Source organism: Varroa destructor, unplaced genomic scaffold (genome assembly GCF_002443255.2).
Source record: "Varroa destructor unplaced genomic scaffold, Vdes_3.0 BEIS01000002.1, whole genome shotgun sequence".
NCBI classification, from domain to species: domain Eukaryota; kingdom Metazoa; phylum Arthropoda; class Arachnida; order Mesostigmata; family Varroidae; genus Varroa; species Varroa destructor.
In genome coordinates this window covers 3,578,597-3,590,736 of record NW_019211455.1, presented here as the reverse complement: position 1 = coordinate 3,590,736, position 12,140 = coordinate 3,578,597, and the positions used below count along the sequence as shown (strand labels likewise).

Here is a 12,140-nt window from a genome sequence, read left to right as displayed (position 1 = left end):
CATTGAATCGCTATTTATTCCCAGTATATATGCTTATGGTTTGATAATGGCCTGAAGTCAGAGAACTTCAGTAAAACGGGAACAATTCACATTACCCCCACTGGCGCAGCAACGGAACTGAGTCGCTTCAACGCAAAGAAGAACATCTTCACTTACTTTTGTTTGTTGCTAAATGAATACTCGTTTTTTGACATCGACGATAAAACAGTCGCTTCCGATAATCACTTACAAATATTCAATGAAGACGCTCAATGACAGTCACGGCCATCGTGATAACAGTACATTAAAAATAGATAAGCTAGATATGATGCAACTGCAAATAGCACAAAAAGGCCGCGTCAGAAACGTTGTGACCATTTCAATGAAGGAACTTTTTTCTCCGCTTGAAAAAAAAAAGGCGAACCACTTCATAATCAAGCTTCGCATAATAACTATTCTATTATATCGTCGTTCTCCTGGATATATGGCTACCTGTCTGTATAGGATTCCCTCACAGAATCGTTTCTACATGAAGCTTTATCAGAACCTCGTCACCTCGTCGAACGAGCGTCCGTTCTAACTTCTATCGCGATCGGCTTCGCAGGCGGTCCTATGCACGTTGTTAGGGAGTATATTAGGGTGAAATTACTACCTGGTTGGGATTGGCTGTCCGAAGTAAAGTGAAGATTTCTATCTGTAAAATTGTCTCTGTCTGTGAAAAATGTCGTACTATCAGTAAATTTATTCTTTGTTTCGTTCCATTTTTCTTCATTAGTTAGTCTACCAGTACTCGTATTATTCATCTATATACAAAATTGCACAGGGGCTTTTACGTGCTCACGCCACCGGCGTGATACACGTAACGTTGTCTTCATTGACGCTATCGGCGTCATTTCGACGTTATGATGTTTCGTCGTGCTGCCTTTTACCAGCTCGGTGGCGGTCCTCCTCCTCCTCTTCCTCTTAAATAAATCTCGTACGAATATCCTATTATAGCTATATGTTAACTGCTACTTATTGAGTTTTTAGGCATTTTTATGGCTTATGTCGTAGCCCCTGCACTTGACCCATTGGTACTGACAACTGTTTCAGTCACAGTGATTTATCTGCTATCCGTCTACACTGCGTCCATATATTCTGGCTATATTTATCCCACAAAAATCTCTAACGTGCTTGCCTTTCTACTTGTTATATCTCAAACGTATACAAAATCACGTTCATTGTTGCCTTCGATTGTGAAATTGATCTTAATAATATTAGTAATTTTATGATCAATTTAATTATTTCGCGTCTGTTGGCTATAATATTTACCTCAACGACCAGCTCGTTATGGTGAAAAAAATAATAATAATAATCATGCCTCGTTACGTTAGAAGGGTAGATCTAGTTAATCTCAATTGAGCGGGGCAGAAAAACACCATCAATAATGAACTTATTATTCAATGAACAAACAACATTTGCGAAGCGTTTCGCTGGCATCAGGAAGAACTCGAACGACTTCGTTCGAATCCCGATCAATCATTTTTGCATCGTCCCATCTTTCCTTTAAGCCTACCATCTCTGCCTACTAGACAAAATAGAGTTTACACTGTCAATTATGCTTAGCAGCGTGTCGTTTTTACTTGATATTCTTCGTTCTTTTTGATAATCTATGCGTCCTCCTTAGTCGTGAAACTTAGTAATAGTGATTGTGTTATATGAACTAGCATCAATAATTTTTATTTTAATAAGTTGTCTTTTACATATATGTGCTTTGTATTCCCTCTGAAGTGAGCGCTATCTCATGTTTAGCGTCGCCAAAATTCTCAAACTTTTTTTTTGCGTACACATCATCACCTTCGTCCTATTTTAGCTACGAAGATTAGTAGCCATTTTTACCTATCTCCTACTGATGCGACAGGTTTGAGAGAGGTTCACAAAGACTGCGTAAACCTGTCCTTATGTGCGGTTATTCGTTACATTTCCTCCAATAAGAAGGCATACAAACGACAGACCTATCAACCTCAATGCCATTGTTCTTCGAGGAATTAGCATTTGTCTATAGTTGTTACTTGTGTGTCTATGCATGCGTATATACAAAGTCTTTTCTATCTTTCCTTTGATTGCCCCATCGTATTACATGCACACGCGTACACTTCATTGTAATTACTATTGGTATCAAGAGATAGAGTAAAAATTAACTCAGGTCAAACCAGCCGCATTTGACCGGGCTCGATACATCGTACTATCAATAGGTTTCTAATCATTCTTATTACAAGTTGTATTGTCAACGACTAGGGAGTAGAGTGTACTACAAAACCAGTCGCGGCCAGCGCACCGAGAAATTTCAGCAGTAAAACGGGGCCGGTGAAGGTTCGTACCATACGATTGGCTTGCTATTAATGCCCGTTGCCAAGCCCACCCAAGGGTGAGTGCTCTATCGATATAAGACAAAGATTGGACAGACTGATTAGAGGCAGTCTGTACAGAGGTCAAGGGATCAGAGTTACTGTTGATATTTTCACTATTTCTTGTTGAAGAGGTGACATCATGGCTTGCAACATGGCGCGAGGAATCGATGCAAAACTACTCCATTCGTTACGTCAACGCCTACTGAGCTCAAAAGACATTGACGGATACTTCATAGCATGGTTGATTTTAACCTGCATTTCCTTTATTTGTGCTGCATGTACGATACAGCGTTTTGGCTGCCCGATCGATTTCTAATGATGCCTCGAACTGTGTTCTGAATATGTAAACGATTCCAGCTCAAACTGTCACATAGTCCAACTTTCCGTATCCGGTCCTGCTGGCTTTGTAGCTGACATTGGTAGTATCTATTATCTCAGGCCTATGAATCTAAGATTGATATCCTGGTCTACATTAAACGGATCCCGGTGTCGCAGCAGCAATGTGAGGAGTCCACAGAGCAGAAGTAGCGGCCAGCTCAGGGAGCTCGTCGTGGAGGATCCGCACTGCTCCTTTAGATCAAGCTCTCTTAGCATTTCCTTTTCCTGAAGACGCGCGCGAAGTGCACCCGGAAAGAATACGCACAAAACAGAGGCAAGCGACATATTGTAGGACGTACGAATCAGTGATATAACCAGGACGTTAAAAGGAACAAACGTGTTAGATAGACAAGAACAAATGCAGGATACGACTAGGCGGATCGTGGCAAACGAAACAACACTGGTTAAAATAGCGAACCTTCACGTATTAGTTTACTGTATATCACATCAGGCGAGGCTGAGCTAACCTAATCATATAACATAAAATAGGGAATAACGTAGATATAAAGGGCATATCATAGATTCGGAATATTCGGATTTATGCTGCATGAATTTCCAATATGGGGCTATTATCATATTGCCACAGAAAAATAGCTATACAATATAATGTTAGTAACTGAGCAATGAACGTTTCCAAGCGGTAGCTTTAGTGTCACAGTCAATTTCATAACCAACTGCACAAGCAACGGACCCTTCCGAAGATGTCATGTAGTAAAATGTCTGTATACAATTTTTTAGCTTTGACCTCTGACTTTGTGACAAAAAGCTCACTGATTTCGTCACAATTTTCGTGACGTCAATCACGGTACACGGTCAGTTCGAGTATAAAGTCGGCTTTCTACTGACATTATCACCTGTTCTGTAACCTAAGCAAATGATTCCAGTATGCCACCTGGGTTACTGCGGTTGAAAATGCAGAGCACTCGTCAGCGTGGGTTGTTGGAGTTGAATAAATGAACACAATAGTCCGTAGATTGGCACAACAATAGGTAAAGCTCGAGCTTGTTTTTCTGACTCGGTGAGATCCGTTAAAATTATAGGCAACAGGTGTTAATGATGTGGTCCTATCACAAATTCGCAACATGCAGTTTATAATGGTTGTCAAAGATTAGAAGTTCAGCACTCGCCCCTAACTTACGCAGGCGAACTTCTTGTAGAAGTAGCTGTAGCCCTCTTCACAGATAGGCTCATTGGTGCGGAAACGCCGGTCGGGCTAAATAAGTTAAATAAAAAAAGTTTTTTTAACAGAAAGAAAAATGTAACTGGTCTCCAAGAATATTATTTAATGAACAAAAAATACATAGCCACTTAACTACCACAGCGAAAAAACGGTACTGTAGAACTTCGAATAAATCGAATAGGGCAGGCGGAGCGACAAACTAAAATAGAGTGGAAACGTACACGTACTACGAGAGAAACCTATTGTTTTCTTTCGCGACTAAGAATCAATTATTCGGATTAAATTAACCTAAGTTGAAACTGACGGTGCACACAGGTCAATAAAGATGGATCGACAGGTCGCGCATCGTGAAAAAAGACACGAGAGTAAGGCGTATAGGAAGAAAACGTTATCATTACAGAACAGAAACATAAAAACGGTTACGTGTCTACATTTCGAATGTCTCGAGACGGTTGGGGGGGGGGGGGAAGGGGGTCAATCACTTACGGAAATGTCAAACACACGTGTCAAAAACGTGCTGCATTAAGACCCTAGTCGTAACAGGACTTTGGTCATGTTTGCCTATTTTGGATCGTCACACGGACAATTTATTGAATCAGAAATTTCAATGCGTGTTCACTGAATTAATTTTCTCTAAAAAGTAAAAAACATTTTTCGGAAGCTCAGCCTTAAGGCGCTCAAACTGACTACGAGTCAGGCGAACGATAGGACTGTCGCACTACTATCAGGCACAATCCTTTTAAAGACTATTCTGTGATATACTCAACGAATCATATATATGCAACGAACAGGTAAATAACAATAATGTTCTATGATACTGTATTCGTATGCTCTTGACTCAACATGGCGTTGAATCGCATGATAGGAATAGTCAAATCAGAGGCACAATATAATATACGCGAACGACATTGCGCATATAAAGTTGAGTTAATGCTTTCACTCACGGCCGCATGGTAGTTATAGCACGTGTCTGGCCTCTGCCTGTGCAGCGGTGTCTTTACGCAGGCTGTTGTTACATTGGATTCAGGCAGCAACGCTTCATGGGGCTCAAGACGGAGCCGTTCACGTTCACAGTGTTGACACGCGTGGGGTATAGCAACCATCAACATATTACTGTCATAGACCGGTTGGACGATGAAGGTATGGTTGCAAGCCACGTTACACTGGTGCACATTGCCGAACGTTGGATTCTCGCCTAAATTGGCCATGATGTAGAGGTCGATTTCTCTATCACAGGGCCGCACTTGAGTGAACGACATACCAGGATGGGGATTGTCCCCGTCGTCGCCCGCGACCGCGTCGTTATCTAAGAGTTCAAAAAATCATTCAAAATAAGGCGCCAATTTTTGTTTACCTCTTTATAAAATGCATCAGGAAATTGTAAGGTTGAAAATGAAAATCAAACGACGAAAACACGGAAAAATTCTCTATACTTTTTTCCCCACAAGGGCCTTGATAGGTGGTCAATGATTTCAGTACGGCATTTCAGTTACTGCAGTTGAAAATGCATAATAATAATAATAACACGTAATGGCACATAATGGCTTGACCTGAAGTTCACGGCCCTGCTTGACCGTTTGACATGCTTATAGGAACAATTTTTCGTACATACGATTAAAAGATAAGTTCACTCACTTACCGTATCCGAATGCCCGTAGGGGCTCATGGAACCACCATTCCGTGTCGATAGCGATGGCGGCCATCTTAACGATGTTGGTTACGAAGGTGTTAAGCAGGAACATGAGGCCGTTAAGAACGCTTTTAAATGGATTAAGCAGACGAGAGGCTGAAGCTTGGCCTGGCTTCTTGTCGAAGCACACCGCTTGATAGTCATAAATAGTAACTTTCTTAAAGATGTTATACTTGATCAGCTGATTGAACACCGCCGCGTCGACTTCCCCGAAGAATTTCCCAACCAAAAGGACCTATGTGTATATTGAAAAGTGATCGTGTCAGTCGACATCGGTGCATTGTATTGTGCCACTAATCACGCATAATAAACAGTAATAGAGACCACACCAGATAACATATACGAAAGCGACCTCGAAGACTGCTTCTTCAAAGCCGCATCCAACTAGTGCATATATGACCTCGAAGACTGCTTCTTCAAAGCCGCATCCAACTAGTGCATATATATGTTCCCCACATGATTTGACCCAGCAGTTTTTTTTTTTTAACTCCATAACGTTTCCACTACCTGACCTACTTTAAGGCACTATATATAACTTAAAATCCTCTACCACGGAAACAAGGTACGATCGCCAATATCGCAGCAAGGATCGATATTGAATCGTAATAGTAATCTGTGACGACCTGTGCAAAAAAGCTAACGTGTCGAAATAAACGAAGCTACGCTTTCTTCGTACGTAGAGGTGGGGTGTAGGCACTTACATCTGAAGAGTTGGCAGTGGAGATGATAAAACCATTTGAATCAAGAAGATAACAGTCGAACCCGCTAGCTTCACTGTTGCATTTGAATTTGCAATCTTTTGATGCAACCTGATCGCACTACAATAGGCAAAGACAAATGATCGGCTTAGAGAAGAGCAGATTCAAAGTAATCTTAAAGGAAATAGATAAAAAAAAAAAAAAAAAACTAACTCAATAGCAGTTACACCGACGTTCGTCTTCGGTGATAGCCACGTAGTCGCTGACAGCACAACGACAAATGGCATTTTACGAAATCGCTTAGATCGCGTCTATTCGATAGAGGTATCTATTCGATGTACGTCTATTCTCTTCTAATTTTCTTCTAATCTTCTAAGTCTAATTTTATCCTAAAAATTCATAATATGTTTTGAATAATTCCATCTTTCTTTCATTTGACTATGTTCCGTATTTCGTATGACTTTTTTTTCAGTATGAACCGTGATAGACTTAAGTTTATAATTCAAGATAATACTATCTTATAACGGTACGAGCGTTCGCGCCACTTCTTTAAATTCTAATAAAATAAATAAAAAAAAAAATGCTCCTCCTGCTTGAAGCCGTTGACACAAATATCATCACAACGCTCTTCAACAGGTTAGTTTTAATGAATCATATAGAATCAGGACAATCAAGTAGTTTCGAGTACGAGTTCCATCTTGGAAGAAGAAGAAGAAGAAGAAGACAGCTCGCCATATAAAGGATGAAGAATAGAAACATTCCGGAAGGTCATTTTGAATTAGAAAAGTCTCGAATGACGAAGGGTTGAGAACTGTAGTGGAGGCTGATTCACCTCTAACTATACGGGGTATTAACGTTGAAGTTCAACGAATGCAAAAACACCATGCTTCTTGACCTCAGTCAAACTAATAAGACTGAACCTATGGGTACTTCAGAATTTTAACGCGGTCTAAAAACGAAGACTGCGACTGTTGTTTCTCATTGTTCATGATCCGTTATTGCGTCTCTTTTAAATTGTGCCCTGTGATAACAATAAAATTGGAAACGGCCGTGTTAGTGGATGTATGTGATCGAACTGGCAGGACGTCATCTTGATAGTAGCAGTTGCCCTGGTTCATGAATTTTGTCAATGACTGGAGAAAGACTTTTCATTACGCAGTCAGGCATATTAGGGCATAGAGATAAGGCATTCTTACTGGGCTTCACCGTCCCACCTTATACGGAAGTGGTCCTTCTGATAAAGTGCAAGAGTGAAATGAAGGCGTGAGCAGCCTCTCTGGCAGCCGCACTATTCGCCAAATTATCGTCCCTAAATCATTCTTCAAAATTTAGCCAAACTTACTTTAAAGTTTAACTGTTGTTTAAAAAAAGAAAAGTCGGCACTGAAATTCGAGCTTCCATAGACTTTTGTACTTGTGGAATGAATAAGTTATTGGCAGAAAATCAAAGATAGTAATGATGCCCATTGATTGAAAATAAAGTCTTTTAAAAAGAAAAAAAAGAAAGAAAGTTTTGAAATGAAAAGATACATACGCTGCATCCTGAACAACCTAATAGTGTATATATATCACTGGAGAATGGAAAGATAAGCTAGACGATATATTCGGATCGAATTTAGCGAAGGCAGTGTAGTCTGGGTGGCTAATGTGCATCTCTTTACTATAGTAATTGTGTACATGTGACAATCGCAAATTTCCGTATTAGCAAGTGGTTACTATCTAATTTCACAGGCTTATTGAAGAAACCTTAATAAGTCCAGCATGATCCGCCCTGGTTAGGCTTACTAGTGGGCGCGCCCTACCTATATCATCGTAATGAACATAGTCAAATGTGTTAAAGGACAAAAAAAAAAACGAGTTAAACTTACAGCGGTCAAAGTGGAATTGAAGAATTTTTCCGTAAAGATTTGATGGTCGATCTGTACGCCCACGACGGCTACCGGAGCGGTTGCGTTCTCCGAGTTACCCAACATCACGACACGTGTCGCTGTCATCACGATAGGCGTGCCTTCTGCTTGCAGACTGAAAATACGTCAACAATAACAATCGCAATTCAACTGCGGTATTAGCTCAGCTATACTAACTGGGCTACATATAGCACGATAACGAGTCGATGCAGGACGTTGCATCGGATCGGATTCGGGTCACAATCGACGAAGGTCAACGCATCACAAAATACAGGCGACAATGCTAATTTATCTCTAAGCAAGTTGCAGATTTACTTTTTTTGAAAAATCTAACAGCATTAAACATCAACAACATATTGAAACGTGTGTATCGAATAAGCCTCTTCGAGCTATTTATATGTATGTAGGTTTTACCTTTGGTACGAGGGAATAAATCAAATCTGACAGTACCATACGCTTTAATTACAATGGCCCCATTAACCTTGCTAGGAGGTCACCCATCACGTTATGTTGATATCACTAGTGTGTAGGCTCTACAATTCTCCCTGCCAAATCTCCAGATAAAAGGTTCCTTCAAACACAATAGTTTAGCCGAAAACTACAAACATAACATGCTACGGTAAAACTTATTCACTATGTATTTCTTTAGGATTCTGTTATTTTGTAACCTTACGTAGCGCTTTTTATTTGTCTCGTAAATAAGCTCGATTATACCGGCCTTCGGCAAGGCCATATGGTGAAACATTTCTACCCGTGAATCGTAGGCTGACGGATATCGTTCGGCCGCTATGGCTACCAGTTTTCATCACCACTAAACCATTGCATACGAACAACGAAGCAAAATTATGGTTGGTGCCTCTGGGGCAATTCTCGAACTCTTCCAGGACACCGGAAGGCTATTAGTTCGGATAGCACAAGGGAAATCCGCAGTCTTGCGGTACGTGGCCTACGTTGTCTTCCTCGCGTTCTCGTTGCATGTCATCCCCAGATCTATTCGACGCGCCTATGGCTGTATGTATTCATGGGCCTGGGATGGCCCAGTGTTTGTAATTTGCTAGAACGCATTCACTGGTTTCTTTATAAGAGTCGTTCGGGAGCCTGTGGTCCTGGTGGGTGTGCCTTATACAACGAGTTGAATATTAGCGAGCGATTCTGTTTAAACATCTGACTTTAGTCCTATCGCCCATCAGCATCGTTCTCTAGTAAGAAAACACAGAATGCGCCTGTTCTCTTTCATCAAAAATACATTAGAATTAGTAGTTTGTTTTTATCAGATACGAATGTGTGGCACATTGTTCCATCAATACGCGAGCGTCACTTTTGGCCAGGCTAAGCATTACATAGTTTAAACTGAGTGCTACTCAGTTGTAGGTACTCGTACTTTTATAGTATATACAAATATACACATGAAAGAAAGAAATAAGCTAAAAACGATCAAACAGTCATAAACACAGACACAAATGGTCGCCAATTCACAGCAAATTTGGACAAACATAACTCGCTACCATTGTGTAAGTAGAAATTAATAGGCAGGAGCATGTCTGACAATGGAGGACGCTAAAATACTATCGTTCATTTCCGATATTGAAGAGAGCGCAACTAGCCTTCTGCTATAGTAATAGCCCAGTCCATAATTCTTCAGATTTCCTGTAGTCGTATAAGGTACCTCATACATGCACAAGAGACAATACAAATCAAACTGAATCTATAGGGACACTTGATTAAATTTAATATCATCGGACGCATTCTTAGCAGATGTCCAGGTGTACAGGAGGAGATTACGTGCTCACGCCTTGCGGCGGGGGACTGTCCCGTTACGCGAGGGCGAACGGGCCATAGAGCGCTATCCGTCAGACCGAGATAGAGGAGGTTCGAGAGGCCAGCAACAGGATCAACATTACTGGGAAGGAGGTGAAGAACCTCGAGATCCAACGAAATTCAACCAGATCAAGTACAAGACCGTATTCACGAAATCGTCAATTACTACACCCAATTCACCCGCGGGTTATTCTTCACATGTCTCAAACGAGATGACTGCTGCAGGCAGCAGTGTTCTGACCGTCTGATGAAGAAACACGCCGCGTTCATATAGATCGTTTCAAACACATCGAATCATTTCAAAGTAACATTATCCCAAAGGTCCGTATTTACTTACCCCATGTTTTTTAGAAATCCAAAATCATGTTAGCTCTATATGATTGCCAACCAAAAGCCATACGCGTATTGTACATCATGGCGATGACATGTCACTTAAAAATTTTATTTTTGTGAACCAAATACTGTGCAATAGTTGTTTGTTTGTTCATTCATAGAAAGATCGGCTAAAAAAAAATTGTCGTTTTCAAGAGGCAGGAACAATTCTAACGTGACCACAGTTCGTAACCTGACTCAACGATACGGTTTATCGTAGAATACACGGGATCTCTTCAACGCTCAATGTCCTTCGTGTTAATTATGCGCTTCGTGTGACCAACTAATTAAGCTAGTCCAAATTTAACTGTGTTTACCTTTCTCCAGCGTCAAATGGCACAGAGTAGACAAAAGCCTCCTTGGATGCATTTGAATGATAATAGAAGTCCACGGCTCGTTTGTAGAATAGTTCGTCTATTGATCGAGGATATTTATTGTAGAATTTTCTGCAAACATTCACAAATAGATAAATGTTCCGTACTGTACTTAGAAACTCAGCTTGCGGGTAAAGCTCGGCAGGGGGAGTATGTTTCATTCTGGGACTCGAACCAGCATCGCCCAGTGCCGAGGACTTAGCCATATGGGGTACCAAGACAGAGGCAGTGATGCTTTCATAACACTTGTTTGTCTAATGACATGCTAAGTTCCTTTTTAGATATTTTTAATATGACTTTCAGTATGTCTGTATGTCGAAATTTCTAGAAGCTACCTTCCGTAGCCTTCCACCTTGTGTAGTTCGTGATATATAGTTGGCATTATATGTCAGTGTGTAGAAAGATTCTATTTTAATATCTGAACATATCTGAACGCGAACCGAAACGTATTCGTATCGAGCCCGTTTTATCATTCCGTCTTATCCTTTTTAATTTCAGCGTTTATATGAATTTTGAATGTATTAATTCTCTACCTAAAAATAAGCGCGTGATGAGCCGAGCATCCGAGATTGCACCGAACAATTCGAAGTAAATTAAATACAGCTAATTCGAGACTCCTAAGGTATCTCATTATAACTCGAAATGGTAAAAATAAGTATTTTCTTACTTACTCAGACTCGGAGATGTTCTGATCGAGGAACGTTTGCACCCGGAGGAGTCCACTCCGCGTGGCGACAAAGGCCGAGATAATTCCGTTGCTTTGAGTCAAGACGTCCCTATAAGGACGACAGAGCGGAAGATAAGAGCGATTTAGTTAGTACGACAGCCGCCTCGGAGAGGATTCATATAGGATGAGGCCACCACTATTGTAACCGCCAGTTGACAACCGTACCGGGTTCCATTAATCCTTTCAGCACGCTGTGATTAAGTATAAGTGAATTGTCGCTCAAAAGCACGCGGCCTTCATAATAGCTCTACACCTTCCTTCTAAGCGGAATGTATTAAGTGGGTTTCTTGGCCACACACGCACGCGCGCACGCGCACACAGGCACACACATTCACACACACACTCGTATACAAACACATACACTCGTATACACACACACACACAGACTCGTATACACACACACACACACACTCGTATACACACACACACACAACACACATTCACACACACACTCGTATACATATACACACGTACACACACACATATACATATACACACGTACACACACACATATACATATACACACGTACACACACACATATACATATACACACGTACACACACACATATACATATACACACATACACACACACATATACATATATACACATACACACATATACATAT

At 40.8% G+C, this 12,140-nt stretch overlaps 1 protein-coding gene across 4 annotated transcripts in view; it reads right to left on the bottom strand.

Annotated features, from left to right (window-relative positions):
• Positions 1-676: 676 nt before the first annotated feature.
• Positions 677-12,140, bottom strand: part of stj (voltage-dependent calcium channel subunit straightjacket) — a 76,666-nt gene continuing 65,202 nt past the window's right edge. For 2 of the 4 annotated variants that reach the window (XM_022790108.2, XM_022790109.2), the window contains 8 exons: positions 11,457-11,561; positions 10,729-10,857; positions 8,183-8,336; positions 6,319-6,435; positions 5,567-5,852; positions 4,872-5,233; positions 3,886-3,960; positions 677-2,972 (listed from right to left, as the gene is read on the bottom strand). In XM_022790108.2, coding sequence (XP_022645843.1) covers positions 2,799-2,972; positions 3,886-3,960; positions 4,872-5,233; positions 5,567-5,852; positions 6,319-6,435; positions 8,183-8,336; positions 10,729-10,857; positions 11,457-11,561 — 1,402 coding nt within the window. In that variant the 3' untranslated portion in view covers positions 677-2,798. Of the gene's footprint in view, positions 2,973-3,885; positions 3,961-4,871; positions 5,234-5,566; positions 5,853-6,318; positions 6,490-8,182; positions 8,337-10,728; positions 10,858-11,456; positions 11,562-12,140 lie in introns of those variants that run through there. The other 2 variants (XM_022790110.2, XM_086981740.1) reach the window with 2 other exon arrangements.